The sequence below is a fragment of the Psittacula echo genome, assembly GCF_963264785.1.
Source record: "Psittacula echo genome assembly, chromosome: 15".
Lineage (NCBI taxonomy): Eukaryota > Metazoa > Chordata > Aves > Psittaciformes > Psittacidae > Psittacula > Psittacula echo.
The window spans coordinates 3,479,423-3,505,028 of record NC_137751.1 but is presented as its reverse complement, the minus strand read 5'-3'; the positions used below and the strand labels follow the sequence as shown (position 1 = coordinate 3,505,028).

The window sequence follows — 25,606 nt, the reverse complement described above, 5'->3', positions numbered from 1 at the left end:
CCAAGATGAGTCTTTAAAGCAGTGGTGTGGGAACATGGCCACTGCTTTGAAGTGCCACTAAAATGATGGAATGACTCTTTCTTGAGTAGAGCTGCTATGCTATGACTGATACACGGGGCAGGGGACAACTGGTGTAAGTGACAGATGGTGTCATCTAAGATCATGTGTGTCTCTGATGCTGGAGATTGGACTCTACAGGCGCTTATGTTGCTTCACTGGCCTGTCAGCCCTGTTTGTGTGTCTCGTGGTGCAGTTTTTGTGGTGGTCATGTAGCAGTTGACAGCTTTGCCCCAAGTTTCTTTGGTATACTGAGCATACAGATGTGGAGGTCATGATTGGCACTGGGGCTTGAATTCATCCCAAAGATGATCACCTGTGAAACACTGAATTCCATCCCCTGTAGTGCTTTCTAGCCAAGTGCTTTCTTTGGATTTTTCTGAAGGAGCTGCTGAATTCTTTACTCACTGCAGAGGCGAAGCATGAGCTTGGCTTTGACTGTAAGTGTTCAGGTACTTAAAGCTAGTTTATAATAATTTGCAATTTAAAGACTTCAGCCTGATTGTTTAGTTCTTCGTGTCTCATTTTCCTTCTTTAGCTAAACACCAGTTGCAGGAGGTAGGGGAAGTCTTTATCCCCTGTGGTTTTTGGGGGAAAGTGACAGCTCTGCAGCTCTCTCTGTTCTACGTTCCTTTGCACCAGAAATGACCCTGCTGCTCTTTGTCACCAGTGCTTCCTTTTATCCCTCTCCTGGCAGCTGCTCTTGCTCCATTTTGATGTTGGAACAGCAAATGAACTCCCTCTGAAGTAAATGTCATGCCAGTAAAGACGTTGAAGCAGCAAGAAAATCATCTCTGTCTCTGAAGATTAAATTTGAGACCTTTGTGAATGAGATGTTCTTAAAATAGCTCCACAGCATGTTATCTTCTCTAGAAGGTGGAGCATTGAAAAGCCCACCACAAGCCACTTGGTTTTGTGTGAGCAGGATCCATAAATAATGGTTTGTGGAGTGGGGAGAGGAGCACATAACTTCCTCTGTCTCCAAATTAAAATAGGTACAATAATATCTGAGCGCTTTGTTTCTGCTGTGCCTTTCAGTCAGTGCTGGGGGAGGGAGGAAGGAGGCTAAGACACTAGTACTTATGTTGCATCTTCTAGATTGTAGATTTAATCAGAACAGAAAATACTGTTGCTGTCGTGGTATTTTTGGAAACAGCATATTTCAGAGACCTGACTTCCTGGTTGTCCCACAGTTGGCTTTTTGTTCTCATTGATTTCAGTGGCAACAAATTGAACAAAGCAGTTGAGTTGATCTGAATTGATTGTGTGCTTCTGTGATTGTATGCCTCTTGCTAAGAGTTCTGTTTGCAACATCATGGCTAATGGTCATGGTGCTTTCTTGTCCTGCATTCAATTACACTGAAACAAAGTGCTTGCAATGATTTGCTCTGTCAAGTTAGCTGTATCTGACTCCGTATTCTATAGGTATGACTTGGTGAAGTCCTGGGCAGGAGATTAAACCTTCAGGTTATTGAGCTCTTGCAGATGATGATATATCTGTACATACAAGTTAGTTTTGTTTGCTCAAGCTTTATAACAATAACACAAAGTCCACCCTGATTCAGATTCCCATTCCCGTTTTTTTGTATAGCTGCTCAGTGCCTTTTCATCTAATGACTGATTTTGTTGAGCATAATACCTTATAAATCCTCTTCTGAGTGTTGTAATAGACCATGTGCATTTAGTATCAAAAAAAGAACAATGTGTTGTGGAAACACATAAACAATAATTTTTAAATCATGGTCTTTGCAGCAGCACATCTCTCCATTACAGCATCCATGTTTTCCATGTTTTTCCTAACCCTGTTTTTTGACATGGTAATATCCCTTCAAGGGCTTTCTTTGCCAGATCAATTCATTTCCTACTCGGAGAACTAAAGCTTTTCAGCTGTCCATCCAAGTTATCCTTCTGGACTAAATTTCTCATCTCAAGATAACCAGCAGCAATGCTCCCCTCAGGAGGTTTGTATCAATTAGTTACACATCACTAATTCCTGTGGTGTTGGTGGACCAGTGAGTTGTGAGAAGGCTGTTGTAAACAGTTGTGGCTCTTGGGGGTTTCTTTACCTCTTTTGGTGAGGATTTTTGTTTGGTTTGACAGCTTTTACATGGCAGCCATTGAAAGCCTGCGGGTTTACCCATGGGCATGAAGGATAGCTTCAGCTCCTTTTGGGATATTAATTGCCTGTGGATTCCACATTGTCCTAATGAGGGGCCATGTTATACACAGCTGAGCAAATTTATTTGGAAAATACTTCTGATGGAGAATGGCATCCAAGAGATACAGGGAGCTCAAAGCACAACAGCCATTTGTAGCTGTTGTATGTGTGTGTGCTGCCACTGTGATGGCACACTCTTAATGTATCAGTCTGAATTCCAGGCATCCTAAAGGCTGCTGGTAACTTCTTTTGCCCCATGGTCCTAATGATACTCAATGTAATTCACTGTAAAGGAAAGTGGGATGTAAATATTCTGTACATGACACTCTGGGGTGATGTACTAGCAGCCTGGCATTAAAGAGAAGGGGGTGCAGTCTAAAGAGAAACTGTATCTGAGATCAGTCACAATTCAGAAGCTGCTGTCACAGCTTTATGTGCCAATGTACATGGTGAAGGATGGCTCTCCTGTTCCAACATGCACTAAGCCTTATTTTTGCAGTGTGATGCTGTGCTGCTCGGCAGATCTTAGAGGATCCACACAGCATCATAGGCTTCGCATCTACCTCATGCAAGCTGTTCTGATAAGTAGCTGGACATTACTTAGGTTCCTGTTGTTTAGTAGAGGACTTGGATGTTATTAGTCAAGTGCTTGCAGTTGTGTTTTATACTCTAGCCACAGCACTGGCACTACTCAATCCCTGGTGTGTCTCCAGCTCCTCAACATCACTGGCCAAGTTTAAGAAAGTGGAAAGAAACTATGGTGCAGTATTGATAATGTGATTGGCAAATGCAATCTAGCATGAAAGTGGGCTACTCCTCAGCTGGAATGCAGACCAGGCTTCACTTGATCCCTCCCTTAGCCAGAGAAAGGTGGTTTTAATCTATTTATTATGCATTTGCTTGTTTTATCGGCACTGATATGTCTGCAAATACCATAGCACTGTTACAGTCTTTTACTACCCATTTGCTATAAGCAGATGTATTGGGACATGAAGCTGTTTTCAGTCGTGCAGGTCTAATCCCAAGTAGTGCCACAGGCTCTCATGAACTGTTTTGGGCTTACGCAGAAGTAAAGGACACTGTGACATGTCATTTTTAAGAACCTGCCACCAGCTGTCTTAGGAATGGGTTTTTTAGGCAGCTGAATTTCTTTTCACTGATATTTAAGACAAAGCCATTTTGATATGATTATTGGAGAAGGAAAATTAAAAGGACAGATTCATGAAGAAGCTCATTAAAATGGAAACATTGGAATACCAGGGTAATTGGGCATTGATTCTGGCCTCACCCCCCTCCCTCACTTTACAAGCAATTTTGTATTAAAAGTAACATGTCTGCAGGATGATGCTCCAACATCTGTTATTGCTGAAACAAAATGATTTGCTGCTTTTTTTTTTTTTCCTCTTTCCACATTCTTCTAACATCTGCATGTGTAGGTCTGTCCTGTATGTTAATCATATCTAACACTCCTCCTTTCCAGGGAAAAGGCCTCCAAGGGTATGGGATCCTATCTTCAGCAGGAGAGGAAGGCTTCAGTGTGGATGTTGTGTTGCTATCAGCTTCTGTTAGGCACTGGGTGACTGGCTGTGACATGGAGTAGCATGGGTGAGGACTCTGAGGGCTGCCAGCAGGAAGCCCTGCACAGCTGCATGTGCTCTGTGAAACAAAGAAGTTCACAGGCTCTGGTCTCTCTGTCCTCCAAAACCTTAGTATTACCTTATGTGCTTCAAACTATGCAAATTTTCCTTATTCCAACTGCAGAAAGATTCTTGGGAAGAAAAAAAGGCTGACCAATAGGCTGGAAATAGTGTTTGGAAATCTTTTCTGATCTCTGGTTATCATAATGATAATTGTCTTCCAGTCTTCAAACTGTGCTCTAGTTGGGAAGACACATGCTGAAATCCATTCCTACCCAGGGAAATGCTTGAGCTTACTTTTAACCATGTGCCTAAGTTATATTAGTTAAATGACTCATTAGTATTTGCTTAAACCCTGTCCAGTGTTTGACTAAATATATTTGAGCTGCAGTGTAAATACTGCAGTAAATAAGGGTGTCAGTTTTGGAATGAACTTATCACTGGTTTTGACTTTTACAGTCATTTTTGTGATACACAGTTGGAATCAGAAAAGAATGGAAATTCTGACTAATTTTTGTAACATGCTGAAATGTATTAAGTTACACAAAGAATCCACATTGCGATAATCCTGCCCATACACAGGCAGAGAGCACCCCATGTGTGGCAGATGGCTTCAGAGGAAATCCTCGAGAGCTGGGATTAAAAAGCAATTTTCAGCAAGTTGAAAATGGGTCTCCATATTTGGGTCACGGATATTAACTCTCTTGTTGCTCGCAAATGAGACACCAGTCTTGTTGGATTATTATGGGAATGTTGCTCTCCATAAAAGCTGACCAGTGTGTCCTGTGGAAGAGAGAAATGAGAATGTCGATTGGTTCTGATCCTTTTCTAACATCAGCGGGAAGTAGAGTTGTGATATGCAAGCACTGGTGTGTTGGGAGTAAATGGGCTTTGTCGCCTGGCTAACAAACTTTGGCAACCCTTTAAAAATAATGTGTATATGGCTTCAGGTTTTGTCTGCCCACTGCAGCAAAGTGCCAGGAAGACAAACTTTCTGACAAGTAATCTCTGCTGTGTTAGAAATAGCAGATTGATACCTGCTTACATCTAGTACATTATGTTTAATTGCTGTTTATTAAAGTGTCAAGACTTCACATACAGCATTTTTATGTTCCTTCTGGATGTAGTGTGTCTGATACACAATAAATAAGATACTGAATGATAATAATTTTATTCAGTCCTAGACAGGAATGAACATCAGCTCCAAGTTCTGCTTGGAAGTGTGTCTGCACTTGGCACTGCAAAGCAAACTTGTGTTTCCTCAAACATGTTTTAGGGGCACACTAGAACTTGATTTTTTTAAGTATCATGCAGACATTGTTCCAGGCTGCAGCTCTTTGGTGGTGGTGTTCCAACGTCCAGGAATATTGCCATCAAATACAATGCATACAAGTGATGAAGTACAGATCAGCTTTGTATTCTAAGAGCAAGAGAAGACACTGGGCTTTTAGGTGGTAAAAATAGCACAGCAAGTTGGAGATTATTTGCTTTAAGTAACCTGCACCAGCTAGTAAACATGTTAGGAATGTAACTCACATTTACATCCTTTATACACTGCCAGAAATGTACCAACCAGAAGTTTGACATGAACTAGCTTTTCTTTAAAGAGTGTTCTACCTCCAAAGTAGAAATTCAAGTTAGCCCTTAGGCAGTATTTATCACTAAACAATGATGTATAGCAGTGGTACTGTTTTATTGTGTTCTCAAAGCTCAGCTGGGTGTATTTTGAGTAGGTTTGGAAAGCTTTCTGAGCAAAGGTGCCTGATGCTTTGATAAGTGAATTATGGAAGTAATTGCTGGTTTGAATTTCAGCCTATGGTGAAGTTAATTGCATTGCTCTTTGGCTATTATACTGGCTATGTGTTAACAGCAAAGCACAAAGTACCTCTGAAAGGACATTGTAATGGCATAACTAACTGCAGGTACATCTACTAAATGTTAATTAACAATGCTGAATAATAGGTGTTTTCTGCAGGAGTGATCCAAGGCAGATATTGGAGGTCCTGTCTGCTATACAGAATCTTCATATCATGGATGAAAATAATGTCATGCAGCTTCTGGTGTGCAGTTCTTGTACCAGCGCTAGAAGACTTCAGTAGACGCAGGACTGGCTTATAGCTAAAGTTGAATCTGTTCTTCTAGGTCCTTGTTTTACATCACCTCCTATGGGAAGTTCACCTGTGTTGCAGATGACTATTCCTCCACTCACTGTACAACTGAGCATTTGAAAAAGCAGGAGTTTCTCATATGGAGTCAGTTATTTGGAGCATTTTGGGATGAGATTGCACCATTGTGGCAGTGGGAATGGAAAGCCAAATAACCATCCAGGCCTATGACTTCTTAATTCTACTGAGTTACTAGATGCCCTGATGTCAATAAACACTTTTTCCAAAGCAGTGTTCTGCTCTGACAGATACGTAAATCTCTGAATTTGTCATTGCACAGAGCTCTGAACACTAGAAACTGTCGGTCTTCTTGAATGCTTCATTATCTTCAGAAACTCAGGACAGGAAACACTGAAGGTTCAGTTCCACTGAGTGCTTTGGAATTTCTCTCTGCTTGTATCTTCATGTAGTGTAGAGTTATTAATGTTTTTGCTGAGTAGATTACTAAAAGCAGTGACCTGTTCATATCAAGGCCATGAATTCAAGTTTAATATAACCAGTTAGACAAAAGTGCAAGCTTACAGACTGATAAACTGTGCTCTAGATGGGCTTCTCTGCACTTCTTTATTGATGGTACTTTGAAGTAGTGAGTTGAGGAGAAACAGATAATGAAAATTGATTCTTCTCTGCAGGTCTCTTGCTTACTGTTGGACTTGGATAGACGTAATCTGTGAAGATAATTGAAGTTCCTTTACTCCAAATGCTGTAAGTGATTTCTTGTTTGTTTTTATGAAAATCATTAGAAGCCCATTTGCCTCACACAGGGAAAAAAGGTGAAAATGCCCCCTCATCCCAAACAAGTGTTGTATGCTGTACATGTTTGCAGGAAAGATTTCTAACCAGCACTTTGTATTCAGGAACACCCCTGTCTCTGTTCCAGCCATGCTGATAAATGCAGTAGCAGAAACCTAATTGCAAATTGCCAGTAAAGATACCAGAGGAAACAACATTTTCATACTTCTGTCAGGACAGCAGCTAGATTAGGAATCTCAGCATGATGGAGGGAATCTGCTCTTGCTGTGTGTATTGTATTTGGTTGAGAATAAACACCTGAAGTGTCAGGATAGTACCTTAACCAGGGTATCATGTAGAGGAGTTGGAGGGGCCATAAAACTTGGAAGGAAACATTTTCCCATTGGTAATGACAGAGAGTGGTGGCCTTGGCTGTTATTCAGCATAAAAGTTGTTTGAATTTCAGGTGCCATGATAACATAGCAGGAGACTTAGAATACGTCTTTAATGTTTGATAGATTTCTCACAGGAGCAGCCTTGCGTGCTTTAAACCCTGTGAATATAGAAGCATGGATGCTGGAGCATCTGGAATTATACCCCCTGTGGATCATGGAATCCAGCAATTGTATCTGGTAGACTACTGCAGGGAGGCAGGAACAGAATGCCAGGGGTGTTACCTTGTTTCAGCATCCCTTTAGTATCCATAGGACACCATGCTCTGCTGAATCTATGATTAATAGTTATGTGTATTGCTAACAACACATTTCTTATTTCTATGGGAGTGTCTTTAAAAGTGTTGATATCCTTGCACTAATGAAAACACACAAAGAGCTCTTCATACCTCAATTTTTCCCCCAAAGCTGTGGGAAGAGTTTTCTGGCTTGTAGAACAAAGAAGTTAGAGGAGATTACACAGCCAACATCTGCACCTGGCTCACTCACCAAGTGAGTCTTTGGCATAGAAGCTAAAGTACCTTCTGCCAAGAGAGTCTTGCCCGTGCAGTTGTTCAGGGATGAAGATGTGATAATGTCTTTCCCTTTTTGGTTCACCAGAGCTATTTTGCCTGATTTGTCAAAGTCAAAATTTGGTTGGGAAGAAAAATATATTTTTACTTTTAATTATCAGAGGTTGATTAATGTTAAATGAAACTTTTTCTAACCAGCCATGTTAAGATTATGATGGTGTATCACTTCAGTTCCAATGGCAGACACATCACATATGGGTTGCCATTTTGATGGCTTTCAATGGTAATCTGACCCATAAAAAACTGAGGCATAATATGCAAACTGATTTTTTTCTGGCCTGCCCAATTCTTGATGCCATCTGTGTGAGGATGGAAATGAGCCTGCTCAGAATGTGGTCTGCCAGCTTTAAGCAGAGTGGTAGTGCCAATCACAGATGGATTTGAAAGAATAGCCTTGTGAACAAGAAGAGGAGGAAGATTCTTCTGAGAGCAGGAAGTATCACTTGAAAGCATATGTGTGTTAAATCCTCTGGCCTATGGAACATTCATCAGACTTCTCTGTGGGTGCTTCACACAGATTAAGTAAACTAAACTTACTTTCTAAAAATCAAGAAAACACCCTCAACTTCCAAACACTGCTCTCCCTCCCACCACTGCCTTCCACTGCTGTCATCCATCATGGGATACAGTGCAGAAAGCTGACAGTGTCTGATCCTGTGAAGTGTCTGCAGAGTGGATCCATTCAGCAAAGCCAAGCCCAGTAAATTGTTTCATAGGTTTTGTAGATCTGTGGGTTTTTATCTGCTGTATGAATCCTGTTGCACTCAGAGACCTGGGCTGCCATTTCTGAGTTCCTGTCTCCCACAATTAACAAAACCCCATGCTGTAGGTGAAGGTGAGTGTTATTTGCTGCTGCTCAGCTCATAATAAAGATATTTAACCACCTCATTTTCACTGTAGTCAATGAGATCTCAGTTCTCTGCTACTGAATTTGAGGGTCTGTGCTCTGAAGTTAAAGACTGAATGACCTTGTCTTTTGTGTAACCACAAATGTCTTGGTACTATTTATAATCCAAAGAAACACATTAAATGATTTTCACTGGTTAGGAATATGGTCTGCAGAAATATCTGGGGTTTTTTAATCTCTTTAAATCGATTGCATTGTTTGAACAACCATTTGCTTTGCAGTAAGGAGCATGTAAAAGAAGGTACCCATCGATGAATTTCATGTTTGTGACACTTGAACGTCTTTCTCAAGTCCTCTTCAAGCCTTTTATTTTCAGGCTAAATAAACACCAATTTCAGCAATGTCTCATCTACTCCCTTTAATTACTGCTGTTGAGAGAAAGTTTCTGCCAATGCAAATGTGCTATTTTGTCATGTCACATCAAATGGCATCAGCCTTATATTTAGGAACAAAAAGAGGGGGAGGCTGAGACAGGATGTGGCTACAAATGGAACTAAAGGGTTTTCTTAAATATAGGCTGAAAATAGACAATTGAGGCAGTGATGCTTTTTCCAGCAAAAATCCATGAAAGGGAAAATCAAGTCTGTGACGACAGAAGTGAAAAGCAGAGCTGGGGTGTGAAAGAGGGAGCTCTGGATGGAGGCGTAGGCTGGTGGCAGGAAGCAGCTGATGAACTCCTCATTTACGCAGACACCCTTTGCATTGTCAGGTTGGTGTGAAGTGATTTTAGAGACCACATGCATCTCCTCTTGTTCCTTTGGTGCTGGCTAAAATCTTACTAGCTGGGCTTCCCTCCAGCTTGTGGCAGGACATGCCACTGCCCCCCTCTCCTTTGTGGTCATCTCCCCTTCAGGTGGATTGCTTCCTGAGTGGAAGTACTATGATTGAAAAAAGAATTAATGCCTAGTCTTTGTTAATTTGGATCTCAGCTTAGCCCAGTCACTTGCAGAGGTTGTCTGAAACCTCATATAGCTTTATTCAGCCATCCAGGTTGCTGGAAAACACGTTTCTGTGGTGTAGTAGAAATGTGCTGATTTTCACAAGGCAAGAATTTGGACTAGTGACTGGAGCATTGCCTCAGTGGCATTGCCTGGAGCAACTTCCTCCAAATGGAGTCCCAGTACAGATACAATACCAGTACTGCAGATCCTTATGTTGGACATAAATTCATCTATGGCAATATTTACCATTTCAGTTTATTTCTTTTAACTACTTCCAGCAATAACTTTCAGCTCCATAAACTAAAGCTAGTTTCTGGTAAATATGCATAGAGAAAACTTGCAGTAGCTGTCCAAATAAATGTAGGAGACTTCAAACAATCCATCACACTAAATTAACTTCAAAATGTGTCTCTTCACAAATCCTATTTTAAACAAGTTGTTCTTGAGGAAAATCAGTTGAGTTCTTTAGGAAATGTTACCAGCTCCCCTATGGAAAACACTTTTTGCCCTCTCTGAACTGGGCAGAAAAAAATCTATTGAAATCAAATGCATAAATTATGCATGTAATATGGCATGCTTTGAAATAATGAGTCTGATCAGAGCCTGATGGCAATTAAAATGAGTTCTGAAAGATCAGCTGCATTTGAGAGTCATCAGAACTCATGCGGATGTGAGCTGTGGGCATGGCAGCAGCACCTCCTTAGCAAATTAGAGAAATATGGTTCATTTCTTACAGCTTTTCTCACAGCTACGCATCTCTGCTCACACGGAATGGGTGATGTTAGAAGTAATATTTTTATTCTTGTCACAAGGATGATGACAAATGCAGTGGAAGCTCAGAAGCTTGTGTATTTACAGCATTATGATAAATGTAAGTCAAGTAGCATCTCAGACTGAAGCTAGACAGGCAAAGGCACCCAGCTTTTCAGGGCTAGATAATATCAGTCCTCCAGGACTGTAAAATATTAAATACAGTGATGCTGTAATCTAAACTCTGAAGTTTTGAATTCTTTACTACAGGAAAATAACAACCCATGGTGCTAAATCCATATACATGGTGAAGCTTGATGGAAACAAGGTAATAGATTTATTGTAAATGGGAGTGTAAGAGTCTTGGTGTGCTTCCTCCAGGAGTGGAGGGAGGAACTGAGAGTGTCCTGTAGCAACTCTGGTGATACTTCAGGCATTAGTTCACAAAGAATTTACTTTTCTTTTTCTGTTTAATCCACTCCTCAAGGCTTAAGACAATCACAACTGATTCTTTCCTCCAGTGACTTTATTTAGTGCATGAGAATTAAAAATACCTCAGTAAGATGTGTGTTTTCATAGCAAGGAATTCATTTGTTACACCACTTCAAAGCAAATCACAGAAGTATTAAATGGGGAAGGAGAAGGATAGGTGTTTGTTTTTATAGATGGGATTTGTTTGTTTTGAACTGAATAAGTCTGAAAATACTAGAGAAAAACTGCAGATCAAATGAAAAGCCTCCATAAGTGCTCTGCAGCTTGTTCATCAAAAACCCACCCAACTGACAACACCACAACAAGAAAATGTTCTTAATTAATGTCTTCAGTTAAAGGAAAAACGTTGTGGAGCTCTTAAATATATTATTAAATCTGTATTGTTTAGATAATAGGATAGGGAAAGACACTTGTGCTGAGTGCTGTGTCAAATCCGTCAGGGCATGTTTTAATTCTAGTTCACTTGCTGGATTTCACAGCTATTTGTCTGGGTGTGGGGGTAATTTGGTGGGTTGAGTGAAGCCAGATGACTGTAATGAACTCATTCTGTGTCTTTGACTCATGCTGGCAAAAAAAAGATGCTATTTAGGGGGTATTTTGTATTGTTCAGACTTCTGTTCCTCCTGTCTCTCAAACTTTCTCTAGGCCGCTGTCTTTGCACCATCACCAGTAATTACATCAAATTAATTCAGCATAATTTAGTTAATTATTAGCACTGAGGTTAACAACATGCCTTCAACTGAACCAGAGCTTTTCATCCCCCCTTTCCTGAGGTTTCACAAAATGTAAACAGATCTGAAGCACGGGTGAAAGCTGAGGCAGCTCCGCTTCCATCAAGTGCTTTTGCCAGTCAGAACTGTCCTGCCACATTCGCTTGCTCAGATAAGTGTTGATAAATGTGCTGTCTGCTGCGAAGGGAGAAGAATGCTGTGGCATTGTGTGCCAACACCCAAGTACTTGAGAAAGGAGGAAATGGAGCCACTCAATCAAAAAACAGAAAGATAGAATAACCATCAATAAGAATTCAGATGTATTGAGGATCTTGAGCCTGGTTTAGCTGACATACATCAAAAAGAATGAACGCATAGGTTGCAGAGATTCAGAGAATGGCTTTTTGAATTAGGAATGCTATTGTGAATCACTGTGTAAGACATAATAGCATGATTGCTTGTCTAAGGTGGTGGTTTGAGAATCAGAAATGGGGTTTCTGTGCCCAGCTCTCATTGTGTGACTTTGAGAAGCTGCTTAATTTTCTGGAGCAGTTTATTTTCTTGGATATTTTCCCTCAGAGATCCATGAAGCAGGGATTGTCTCTTCTTGTGCATCCATGGTCTAGGCACAGTGCAGTGGGATGCATGAATCGCTGGTGTCTCAATGTATTGCAGTGAATCTCTGCACTGGGACATAAAGAACTCTGCCTTTGTCAAGGGTAAAAGGAAGCATTTACCTTCAGTGCCAAGGACTGGGAATTCCTTCTTTGCGGTAAGCTTGTTGCTAGCCGGACTTTTCCTTTGTTTCCCTATGAAACAGATTCTCTTTGCGCTAGGCCAGGCCATGGAGAGCAACAGACAAGTTTTTGGGAAAATTGGAGATATGGCTTTAAGACCTCAGAAGCGTTCCCAAGACGTGGAGGGATCTGCCCACATGATTAGCTGTTGGTATGGTAACAATCCCTGATTAGAGAACTGCACCAGTGAAAATCCCCCTTAAGAGGCTAAAGACTCCTGGACTTAAATGTTCTCTAATACTGCTGCTTGCAAACACTGCTCCCAGGAACAGGCATTTTGCTCAAGATGTGGTGGGCCAGATTCATCTGTGGTATAATTCCACCACAGACAGGGCTGGTGCCAGGGAAGGTTTTGGCCCAGATGATTACTTGGATTGAGAGCAAAGGATTGGAAGATGCTATATTTCAGCAGGTGTGGATTTGAAATAATGAGACAGCTTCTTGATGCTGCTGGAAAGGATAATGTACATTGGGAAGGACGATTACAGGGTGAGCTGGAGGCACCAGGGCACTGCACAATTACCATCGTCCTTAGCCCAGGGATTATGTGTATATAGTTAGAACTGGATGGATATGCTGTGGTGGACCAGTAATATGAGAGGTCATACTGGAAAGCTCTGCTATGCTGCAGGTTTTCTTCCCTTGTAGGCTGGGTATGATGTTTGCACTAAAGGAATGTTGAGGTGTATGTTGGGCATTCTTGGTTTAAAAACGAAACAACAGGGTTTTATTAATCCTTAGTAGTGTGACTCACAGTGACTGCTTTGGCTTCTTTAAATTCTGACTCTTTACCTTCTCATGCTTTGTTCTGCTATTGAGCTTCTATACTTCTACTTTCCTAAGCAGAGCCCTTGCACTGAGAGCTGCTCATTTCAATTATGGGCTTTTACCCTCTTTCCTTTTTTAAAAACAAAGATAAAGTTGGGTTTCATGAGCAAAATAAGCTTATCTTGCCATGAAGGTAAAGCTAACCAGTTCAGTCTTTCCTCAATCATTAGGAACCATGACAAAACCTTACGTAAGACTTACTGTTCTTCCCAAGCTTATATGACCCATGGATCACATAATTAATGTTGTCATTAATCAGACAGCATGTTTGCCCCCTTCAAAAGAACTTTCATACCTTCTGCTGCCAACTGGGGATCAGTCCTTGAACAACATCTGTGGTAGCTTGTGTTGTGCCCCTTTGGAAGCTCTTCAAGAATGTGATGATTCAAACAGTATCAGAAGGTGATAGAAGCCCAGCCAGGAAGTTGTTATATGAACTATCATGGGATTGCTAAATTGGAGCTGGGCACTGGGACACTTCAAATGCAGTAGTTACAAGGAAAGAAGGAACAAACAGGCAGTTTTGTTTTAAAGCTAATAGCACCAAGATACAACTCAGTTCATATTCAGGCATGATATCAAAGATAAATACTTAGATTTGGCTACTGAGAACAAAATTCATGTGGACAGCAGCTGAACTGGGAAGTTTACAGCTGGGAAGATGAAGTTCTTTTGAGTCTGTGCTTCTCTTTAACCCAGGAGAAGTCAGTCAGGAGAACAAAGTAGAGAGGTTTGATTTGCACCTAAACAGGGAGATTCCAATCCTCCCATTGCTGTCTGAGCTTGATGTTCAGTGAATATGCTCCAAAGAATATTACTCTAATTAGCCTGAGCATGTTATTAAATATCCAGAACAGGGTAATCTGGCCTCGTTGTGGGCAGCAGGCTTCCTCACTGGTGTTAGATTGCAAAAGTCCCAGTGTTTTCTTTGCTGTTTGATGTATTGCATGTCTCTGCTTCATGATACCGAACAAGTGCAAGGTAAAACATTTGCCCTGTGGCTTTGGTTAATTTATATAAGTGGTTTTCATCATGACAAGAATTTGATGTCTTTTTGTGGCCAAACCCCAGAGCTTCTGTGCCATTTTATAACCCTGTTGGGTTACATCTATATTCAGTTTTCCTTTACCATACAGATCTTTTAGGCTTTTACTTGGACACTAAGAAAACCAGGTCTGATTTCCAGTTTCCTTACAGTTGCTTTACACCGTATCAGCAGTAGAGGGATCATAAAGTGAGTGCAAATATGAAATATAATCTATGCTTTAGTTGTAAGAAAACTGTTTCTCAGAGCCTGAGAATATGTATCTCTTATGTGCTGAGCATGCCGGCGTGCTCAGATCTTTGTTCAGCACCTTCCTGTATGTTCATGGTTTGGGACCAGAAGGACAACTAGATGTACAGGTTGACTCTGTGTAATGTGGTATTAAACCTGACCCAGGAACCTCTGCATTTGGTCAGGCAGCTCGTGTTGGCCCAGCACATCTGTGCCTCACAGCTTGTGCGCTGCATGAGGATTGCCAGGGTGGTTCCAGTGTGTGGAGCTCTTTCCTTTTTGTCCTTTGCAATGCACTCTCAGTTGCAGGTTGAGGCTGAATGAATTGCTGCGGTAGGGGCAGCCCATTTCTTCTTCTTTACTTTCTTTTTTATTTAATGTGGATGAATGAACGGCAAATGAATTGGAGCTCTGCTGCACTTCCAGAGGTAAAGTTACGTCCTTCCTTTTATTCATAGGTTCCTTGTCGATACGTTTAGAGCTCATTATGAGTTTTTTGCAGCTCTCTGGGAGCTGATGTGCAGTTGCTTGTCCCATGTGACTGTCTAGTTCTTTCTGCAGAACTATTCCTTCTAGGTTATGGTTCCTGACTGTGTGGGGATAACCTGAACTTGAGTAGTTTGTGTAATGCTCAGGTGTATTAAAGCACAACTTTGGGCCCACCTGATCCAGATCTATAGCACTTTCTCTGTTATTCCCTGTTGTCATTATGCACAGCTCTGGCAATCTTTATCATCCTCAAGTTCTGCCACTTATAACTTGCAGGGAGACAACTGCTGATAGTGCTGAATAACATCAGCCCTAATACTGATCCTATAGAGCTGCATGAAGGACATCCAGCCAGTGGTGATTCCTTGTCAACAACAGATCTGAGTGCTCTCATTTAGCCAGTTCTTAATCCCCCATATGCTCTAGTGACACTGTGTAAGCTGACTCTACACTGCAAGGCTGTGCCCCTAGAATGTGCTGCTGCTGCACTGTCATTTGACACTGCAGCTCTGCTCACGCATCAAGCAAAGCATAAAGCAGAGCAGAACAGAAATAGAAGTGAACAGGACTGGCTATCGTCATTCATGCAATAGGACTTTACAGCTCAGATTTAGAAAGGACAAAATCCACAACAATGACAGGCCGCAGCTCGTCAGAAGCGATCACATCAAACCAGCAGATCTTGATAAAAGCCCAGCATGCTGGAGAGATGTGTGTGTTAGAAAGTGACTCCAGCATTGTACGTGCTCAGCCATACACGAGGAGGGGTGTATCTCAGGGCAGGCCATGGCCCAGGGCTGCAGGATGCTCTGTATCTCTGTCAGTGAATGTGACTTGGTAGGGATGGATGTTTGCTGGTTTGCCCAGGGCAGCAGAGCCTGTGGAGCTGGGCTGGACACATCACACCAGTCACTCTCCTGTGACCTACTGGGGAATAAAGGAAAGACACTGCAGTGTAATAACTGGAGAAGGCAGTTAGCTCACTGAAACCAGTACAGTCTCCCACTGCTGCAGTGAGCTGTAAGTGTATTTGAGAAGCTACATCCTGGAGTCATGGGTCTTTCCCAGCTGGGAGCCTGTGAAATCTGGAAGGGAGAACTGAGTTAGCCAGATTTGAAGACAAAAGAGTAAGCATCCTTCTGAGGAGCAGCCATCTACTTGGGTGTCTTCCTGGACTGATGTCAAAACATGAACCAAGATGTTTTGTGGTTAAAGAGGTTTCAAGAGGCTTCCAATTTCATTCTTATTTTGGCAGTTGGATTATTACTTTCCTGTGCATCTCATTTTGCACAAATAGCACTTTTGGAACCTGTATCCAGACTAATAGAAGCAGGTCCGGTTAAGACATAACAGGGCAGGTTACAGAGCCTGAATATGAATTTTTAATAGCAAGTTCACTAGTGATATTTTTCTTGCAGATTCTGTTATTGGACACTTAGAGGAGAACGAATAATTTTGGCACCTTAAATAACGATATAAGATGTTCCAAGTTCAACACCAAATTCTCAAGGCAGCTAGAATCACACAAAGGTTTGAAGGAACAGTCCATTCCTCTGCTGTTTTATGAGTGCTTATACTGCTGGGAATATTCCAAAGCATCTTCCTAATTAAAACTAAACGAATACCACTCAGTAGGCGCTTTGCATCCATTTGTTGGAGGAATTTATCTTTGGACATGCAGTGTGATCAACTCTCATGGCAGACAGTCAGGAGCAAGAGCCTGGACCAGCTGCACACACTGGTACCAGCTTTTGGATCCTACATGTACCTCTGTACACAGAGCAAACAGTAGGAATTAGTATCAAATGGTTCTATCTCTCCATTTCTAGTTTCTTTTCCCTCCAAAGGAGGGAATGTCTGCTTTGTGTGCCTGGCTCTGTGTGGGATGGCAATGGCAGAGCCTTCCCCAATGGAGAACCTGGTTGTGAACATGGGTTTGTCAGGAAAGATGGATGAGTAGTCAAAATGCTGAGGCAGGCTGTGGGAACCCTGCTTCATTCTGTTAAATACTGCTTGGTGGCTGGGATTCAACACCTCAGGATCTTTGTTGTTCTGTGGAGGTGAGTGTGTGTCTTGTCTACAGTGAGCTGGTGAGGCAGTGTTCCAGGCTATAGCTTTATATCAGTTAAGTGGCCAACTTGAGTCAAATCCAGGCCTGCCTTGGTTCCCTGTTGTTAAAAATGGACTTAATAATGTTGTGCTACTCTGTGGGGATCCGGTAAAATCCATACTCGAAAGATCGTGAGGTTTGACTGGGAGAGGGAATCGTAAATTCCTAACTCCTAAAAATGTAATATTTTGAAGCAATAAGAAAGCACATCTCCAGCCTGTACAGTGAAGGAAGAGAGGGATGGGGAAGCCAGCGTCTAACCAGCAACAGCTCAGGTAACTCTTGCAGTGCTTTAATTAACACTCCCAGTCCCTGAGGCCCAGCTTCGGTGTCTGTTTAACCAGTCTGGAGGGATTGAGACTCTAACTGAACCGTAGGGATTTGCTTGGAAAACAGTCCCAGCAGCAGCACACCCCAGCAGAGCGTGGTGGTGGTGTCACAGCAGTGTCACCCGGGTTCAGCTGTACACTGGGTCAATTGACAAGCTTGCTAATGCAGAGTGCAAGATTCATGGGCTTTGGTCAGTCTTTGCTTCACTATCTGAATATCATTATCAGGAATGTAAATCATTATGCAATGCAGAGAAATGCCACAATAGTCTCAGTGTCTCCTTTTATACTTGTCTCTTTTTAAACAGGGCTTTATCTAAATGCAAATGTGATTTCAGCCTTCTGATGAGGACATTATACAGTCATCCATTCCAGAAAAGCACAATTAGCGGATTATTTGATTTCTGACTCAACAGTTCTTGGTTTAGATAGTTTGTTTGTTGTGCTACGCCTGATATTTAAGTTATCAGGAGGGGATTTACATTATTAGTCAGGATTATAGCCAGATTGTGTGAGGTCGAGGGTTTTTTCTTGGCAGAAAAAAACAGTAACATTTGTGGGATGGGGGGGATGTTTTTGGAACAAAAGGCAATAGTACAGATTCTTACTATGCTTCATTGTCCTTTTGTGCTAAGTAAGGGATACATTTCAGAAGTAACTATGCCAATTCTCTGATGTTCTGGGCTGTACAAGTGCAGGGTTCAGCCTTACCTGGTTGAGGATCTATTCACTGTCGAGTTGCACTCATACAGTACCTTACAACTGAATAATGGGTCAGGTCACAAGATTGTTTCTCATTAAAGATCCATTTTACCCAATAACCATCAAGTTTTCCATGTGCTGTGGTAGATTCACAGTGAAGTGTTCGCTGGAAATGACATTGAAACACTGAAGTTATACATAGAGAAAAATCCAGCTCTTTGGTAATAAACTTCCCTGTGGAGCTCACCCAGGTCACAGAAATCATTGCGTGTTTGAGCTATGCATCGGTCAGAACTCAGGATGTGTGTATTTTTGTCTTGCAGTATGGGAATCTCGTGGAGTGTGTGTTTGACAGCGAGACCTGGTGAAACCTTCACTCTTTGTCTGTTACAAAGTCCAGTGGTTGTGGGAAGGTAAAGGATTTATTTTCTTTCCCCTAAAATTCACCGGTGTAAATGCATTTGTCACACGATTTGGCTTGGCTTCAACAGCTCCTCAATTCCCCATGGAAAGGTACTGCAGTGGAAAATTCCCAATTATCTATAGCCAAACAACATTTACAATTCCATTGATCAGTTTAATCCTTCCATATTCATATGCTTACGTGAGTGGGTTCTTGTTGTCTCCCAGAGCTTAGCTGAAGCAAGCTGTCCTACCCATTCCCAGCACATGAGGGATCTCTGCTTTTGTGACAGGAAATCTATTGCTCCACTTAAGTTTAATTAGAGCACAATGACATATGATGAGTTTACACATCAAAGCCTAGAAACAACTCCACAAATTGGCTCTAGTCCCAAAGTATATTTTGGGATCTGTATTGAATTGGGATGTTTCACTGTGGGATACGTGAAATACAGGGTCAGGTTCTTAGGGTCAGTGGAACTATACCAGTTCTTGCCAGCTAAGTCTCTAGCCCAAAAAACCTGTGTTTAAAGTGAAGTTTAGGTTCAGATCAACTTGAATCCAACTGCTTATTCTGGATTTCTGTACTGGCTGATACCCAGAACCTATGGCAATGTGTTTGTTAAGTAACAAGCCAAATCCTGTGCCATTCTATGATTATGTTTCTATTTTCAAAGTAGGACACAGACTTGGAATCTTCCTACCTAATTTAGGCTTGTAACTGCAGGATCTATATTACAGTTCTTGGATTGCTACTCCTGTGTTCAGCAGAGACAAGGGCAGGAAATCATTCAGTCTACATATTGTTTGAGTCACATTTTGGAGTTGCTTCTTTCTCCTGGTTGGAGGGGGAATGCGGGATCTCTACTATCAAGAGTATCATCACCTCCTGTACTCAAATGCCAAAGTGACGTGAATCCAAACCAAAAAATGCATGGGGCTGGTGCGCAGCATAGGTTTCATTACAAAGAGAAAATGATATTTCAGAGAAAAAAGATTGTAAGAAAACAAGAGATTAATAGTTGGAAGCCTGGGGACATCCTGATCTGTATTTTAAATGGAACTTCTTAGGTAAAGCCATAATCAGCGCAAGTTGGGTGCTTGGAAATTGAGCCAGCAATGGGACTAGTCAGGCTGTTTTGAAGTGTCAGCTCTTGATCTATATTTCTGCATTTTTGGAACATTTTTCTGCCCTGCATATGTTGGGTTTTTTGACAATATCCAGTTCCTATAGTATGTGTGAGGCCAAATGGCTTTTATTAAACAAATATGAAAAACCAGAACTGGAATCAAACAAACAGAATGAAAAGATTGCAGCAGCAGTATAGAGCCAACTTATTGCCCTTATGATGGAAAGATGGATTTCTAATTGCCCATGAAAGCTAATGGAAACCATATTTTGGCTGTGAATAGTTCCCAGGAGAGATCATAGTGAAGTCTGACCTCATCTCTTGTACTTTACTGATAGAACATACCGAATATTCAGAAGTAGACACACCCCACAAGGCTCAAGGTGCAGAAACCAGTGGTCAGGTTCAGATATTAGAGGATTGTGTGAGCTTTACTGGCACATCACTGACCTGTCAGAGGCCAGTGCAGATCCACTTTCATTAAGGTATATCAGTTATGGGAGGAGTGGATAACTGGCAGAGGGTAAAGGTTGTGATGACAGAATCCAGGAGCAAAGTAAGTGAGATTTTCATGCCCACAAAATGTCCTGATACCACATGCAGTCATGCTGATAGAAGGGGATGTTTGAAAACTTACTCCCATCAACACCATCTACTTCTGAATTACCTGGAGCTAAGAATTAGAAATGAAACTTACATTTTGTCCATGGAATCTTTCCTAAATGTTATACTCCTTCAGTTCCTAAGTTCTTTATTCCAGACTTTAGTAATAACCATATCAAAGTTATCTTAATTTTTAAATTTCATCCTTTTTTTGCCCTTTGAGATGTGTATTAGTCCTTCTTGCACGGGATGGGGCACTACCAGCATGGTACAAACCACCTGGATTCCAAATAGCCATATTGACAGTGGCATCACCCATTTATCCATCCTGGATAAGTGTTGCTAAAATGATTCCAAGTAAAGTCACAAATGAACTGTGCAACACACATTTCAGATGTAAGGAAAGATGTCAGTATGACTAAGCAGGAAAGGGATCCTGACATGTTATTCCAAGGTGTATGCCTATGAAGCCTATTGTATATCTTAGTAATTCACATCCTCAGTTAATGAGGTAGCAGCCCTGTCCCTGTTCAGTACTTCCTTAAGGCAGTCGACTTGTTCCTCTGAAGGCTTGAAGAGCTTTTCCTGCAATGTCATCAGAGCCTTCTTGAGGGGCTTCCATCACACCCAGGCTGTGACTCACCATTTCTGCAGGTCCTTCAAAACCCTCACCTGCTGGATAGGGGGTGTGCTATCCTGTGTGCTCCATTAGCCTCCACAAAGCGAGGCTCATACTGCTGCCACCTCCTCCCCTTCTCATCCCACCTGCTTGGCTCATCTGCCTCCTTCTGCCTCGTCGTGTGACTTGACGTTAGCCTGCCTTGTAAATTCTTTGTAGCAGAAGCTTTTTCATTAGCTGTGTATATATAGAGCCTACCATGATGGAGCCTGAATCCCTGACTGAAGAGTATGGGCACAGCTCCAGTACAGAGAATAATGCTAGTATTGCAAGGCTTTTCTCACACATTCCCTGTGGAAAAGCAGCTCAGCCACAGGAACAGCTCCCTTGCTATTTACAGGATGTTACTTTTGACCAGAGTTAGTTAGAATCAAACACCAAGATAGCGCAGATTTCACTCCATCTTTCAGTAAGGAACAGACAAAAACCAATACTGCAAGGTGCTCAGGTGCGACTTTGTGCTCTGAGTAAAGCTTTGTAGAGGGCCATCCCTCAAGAATAAGACACATTTTTGTCATAGAATGTTGCCATTTTCTTCACATAGAAGAATCACGCTTTTTGTACCTAAGACATTAGCGATTTTCAGTGACCTCTGCTACTGTAAATCAGCATAGCTCTTGTTACAGCTCCAGAGCTGTGCTGATTTATATCTAGTTATAGTCTGAGGTGGAATTTTGTTTTACTGAAAATACAGATTACAGTAGTACATGGCCCGTTATGGTGGGTATTTTATAGGTACATAGAGATGAGGTTTTCCCCACTGCAAGAAGAACCAGTCTGTGCAAATAGACAACCTGGGCATGCAATAGTTGCAGTGCTCTATTCTGGAATAGATTTGGCCAAAGGACTTAAATTACTTGAGAAAAAGAAAAAAATAATTCCAAATAATAAGTAAGTGTCATAACGGGTGCTAAAATAATGCCACACACCTACTTCATTATTCACTTTCTTATTTATTATCTGTATTCTTTAGAGTACTGATGTAGAAGTGCTTTTTCTGAATGTTAATTTAGCTCTCTGCAGATGGCAACCATCTGTTAAATGACAAGTCGCAGTATTTGATTAGCACTTTATATAGCTTGGATGGACTGAGTGATACAATATGGAAGTACAGCCATGGAGGTGAAACCTGTGGGATTTGTTCTTTTCCTGTTACCAAAAAAATGGAAAACTTCAAACCTATTGATGTTTTTGCCTGTCTTCTATATTTATACATGTTATTTCAAGCTAAAGCCTGACATTCCTAGGCCAGTTCACAAGATGTTCTGGAGAGAATGCCAACACTAGGAAATATTATGGAATCCACCACCACTTGTAGCAGTTATGAGTGTTCTCATTGTACAGTGTCACCATGGGGATGGACCCCCATGGATGCTCAGAGGAAGCACTGGGATATTGCATGAATCAAGGAATCATGGCTTACCAAGTAGAAAACCCCCTCAGGGCCACGATGCTGCTCTGTACACTGAGAGCAGCTTACACAGGCGTCTCTAAGCTAGAGAAAAATAATATTGCAGCACACCTGAATATTATCATGATAAAGTGATCTTGCATGAACTGCACCCTTTTGTATTTTAATAACCTCCATCTGTCCATCAACTAGGCAAGTTCTGATTCATTTCATATTGTGAAGTTTCTTCAAGTTACACTGCTGAACCTTAAGTTGCTGCTCCCCTTCTTGCTGTAAAATTCCTTTACACTTTTATTCCTGTGTTCTTAATAAAGTTCATTAGGTATTTTAATCTGTTTCATTTTCAGCAGCTACAAGGCTTGAGGATGCCCCCGCTGCCAAATGCTGAACTAGTTCAGAGCTCTCGGCAGCTGTATCGCTACCTGCTCCGATGCTGTAAGCAGCTTCCTGAAGAGAGCATTCGGCAGCATTACAGACATGCAGTCAGGCAGGTGAGAAACAGACTGCTTTTCTGGTGGTGGAAGTGAGCCCTGTGGGGTGTTCTGGTTTCTCCTCCTACAAGTTGAACCAACTTTTGTAACTCCTGGCACTTAACAAATGATTCTTCTCCAAGCCTGAGACACAAGTGGGTTTGGATGATTATACTGGGAGTATGTGAAGGAGCATTTCTTCTTGTTTGCTTTGAATCTGAAACCTTGTGTTTTCCATGGTTCTCATCTCTAATCCTTGTTAGTCAATAGAGTGAACAATTGTTCCTTACTCATTTAAACACATCTTGTATGGTGAAGCTTATTGGTTCCTTGTTGGTCATTTTCATATCTGTATTTACACACACACACCCCCCAGGTCTCTCAGATGGGTAAATCTCATCCAGTTGGTCATATGGAAGTGATTTCATGCCTTTGGTCATACCTGTTGTCCTGTGTCTTTCTAGTTTTAACATACCAGACAATTTCAGCTGTTGTTCTGAATTAAAGTTTGCTGGGGTTTTCTTTCTGCTGATGTATGAAAGGAGCAAAATACTTAATAGGAAATTACATTTGCCCAGGCTTGTTATGGAAATAGCACAGCCAGGTCCTACAATGTATTTGTATCTTTTCAGATAACTGTTTGCTTCAAATATTTTCTTCGAGATTTAAAAGGGTTCCTTATTCTGACAAGTGTTGTGTTATGTTGGCTACTCATTGTAACACTTTAATGTTGCAGAGTTTCAAGGTTCATGCTGATGAAGATGATCCTGAGCGAATCCAGCAGATTATTAGAAGAGCCATTGAAGATGCTGACTGGGTCATGAATAAAGTAAGTACATCAGAAAGGGGAAAGGACAATGTTTTGCAAGCCACCGTTTGCTGCTATTCATCAGGTGCTTTCCTGACAGGGGTCTGTCCTCTCTCAGTGAGTGTTCATAAACTCCCAGAACCATTTATTTTTCTCCTGGATCCTGCCTGTGGCTGTGCAGAGATCAGGGTTAGACAACGGGGGGACAAAACTCTGGTAGCTGGTGTCACTGTGCTACAGTTATCACCCAGCAGACAGGCCTCTTCACTGTCACAGCACTGAAAGATGGCACTCACACTGGTGTCCTAGATAAAAGAGTGGAGGCTGTTTACCACTAGATAGCTGGAGTCACCTGTACTTCGTTGGATCTAAATCTGGTTGGGTGCGTGATATCTTACCATGCATTTCTCAGAGTATAATGAAACAAGTCAAAAGTTCAGCTTGCTCTAAATTTCTGTGATTTAATTTACTAAATGACCGTTACGTCCTTTTCTCCGCCAGTCCATGAAATCCAAATGAGAATTGTTACAGGAGAAAGCACAGATTACTCATAGATTATAAAATTATAGCAGTAGCCAAATCCCAGCGGTTACAGCCTAGGAAATAACTGTCTGGGCCTGGATCTGATTTTGTTCTCCCTATAATTATGAAAAGCCTTGTTCTGATTCTGTTACAGAGATTGTAGTCTGCTCCATTGGAAACTGGAATTGGAGCTGTGAGAGGAAGGTCAGGTCACAGTGCCTGCCCAGCAGCATTATTGTTATAGTGTAGAGGGAAAGCCTATCAAATTTCAATCCAGCTTAAAGGAAACTGAGATCATTTTATGTAGATCATGAAGAGGGTTTTAAGTCCATGTCAGGATGATCTGTGACTTCTGGTTATGTGCTCTTCCCACAAATAATTGTTTCCTTTTTTTTTCTTTCTTTAGTATAAAAAACAGAAGTAGAAGAGGATGATGAAGACAAGAATGCCATTGGGTAAAGAACCTTAGAGGACTTGCAGTCAAGCGCAGTACTGTATTATATTTGCTGCCTGGAGTTTTCTCTTGGATAATACAAATATAGTAATTTATGTCTCACTGGGATATCTTGAAACTAAGTTAATCTTTCTGAAGCTATTTGGGTTTGTAGATTAAAGGGCACACTCTAGGTTCAAAGTATTAGCTTCTATAATCACAAGTTTAGCTTAAAGGCCAAACTTGTCTGAACTTTAAGTAATACAGAGCTCTCAGGAAAACTTACTGAGAATACAAATGTAATGGAGTACACATCATTAACAAGAAATAAATAGTGCCCTGTGTGGTGTTCAAAGCTGAATTACAGCAGCTCATCTGAAAGATCTTAACTTCAAGCCCATCTGAAACCTGAAGCATAGTATTTCCCATTTTGCCTGTCCATGCTATGAGTAGGTCTTCATTCTTCACTGTAGGTTGGCAGTTGAACTAGTGGTGGCCTTTTCTTATTTCAGGTTAGGTGCCTGTCACCCTGATCTCTAGACTTGCATGAAAACAAGCACCACTCAGAGGGGTTTTGTGCACTGAATGGTGTAATTACAGCAATGTGCAATGTTGTACAGAGGCCTTCACAACAAATAAATGTCCTTTAAAAGTGGGAGTCCATGTCCTTCTTAAAAAGACCATCTTTCCACTTCCCTAACAGATTTTGATCAGGGAAAACTCAATAGAAATACCAGTAATATAAATAAAATTCGTTTAGGGGCAAGAGTTCGCTTTTGAAACATGACCTTTGCTTTTAGCTGCACTTGGAACCTTGTGCCTCCAGGTGGCAGTGCCTGCTGTGATGTCTGTCCGAGTCCTTAGGTTTGTTTCTCTGTCTCCGAATTGCGGAGCTTCCGCACCTGCGAGAGCAGAGCTCAAGTGCTGAAGCTCATCGTTTTTTAGGCTGTTAGATTCTTATTCGGTTTTCATTCAGCCATGAAAGAAACAAAAAGAAAATCCTCGCTCAAAGCACCAAGGATTTGACAAATGCTATAAAAGAAA

General features: G+C 41.4%; 1 protein-coding gene across 12 annotated transcripts in view; it reads left to right on the top strand.

The window, feature by feature from the left end:
- Window positions 1-25,606, top strand: part of LYRM9 (LYR motif containing 9) — a 37,343-nt gene that overhangs the window by 5,111 nt on the left and 6,626 nt on the right. For 3 of the 12 annotated variants that reach the window (XR_013958090.1, XM_080630284.1, XM_080630286.1), the window contains exons 2-6: window positions 6,650-6,722; window positions 18,428-18,517; window positions 22,677-22,820; window positions 23,536-23,628; window positions 24,536-24,584. Coding sequence is in view for 11 of the 12 variants with exons in the window: in XM_080630284.1 (XP_080486410.1) it covers window positions 22,695-22,820; window positions 23,536-23,628; window positions 24,536-24,553 (237 nt within the window). In the remaining variant the exon portion in view is untranslated. Of the gene's footprint in view, window positions 1-6,649; window positions 6,723-10,641; window positions 10,700-18,427; window positions 18,518-22,676; window positions 22,821-23,535; window positions 23,629-24,535; window positions 25,214-25,606 lie in introns of those variants that run through there. The other 9 variants (XM_080630278.1, XM_080630283.1, XM_080630282.1 and 6 more) reach the window with 5 other exon arrangements.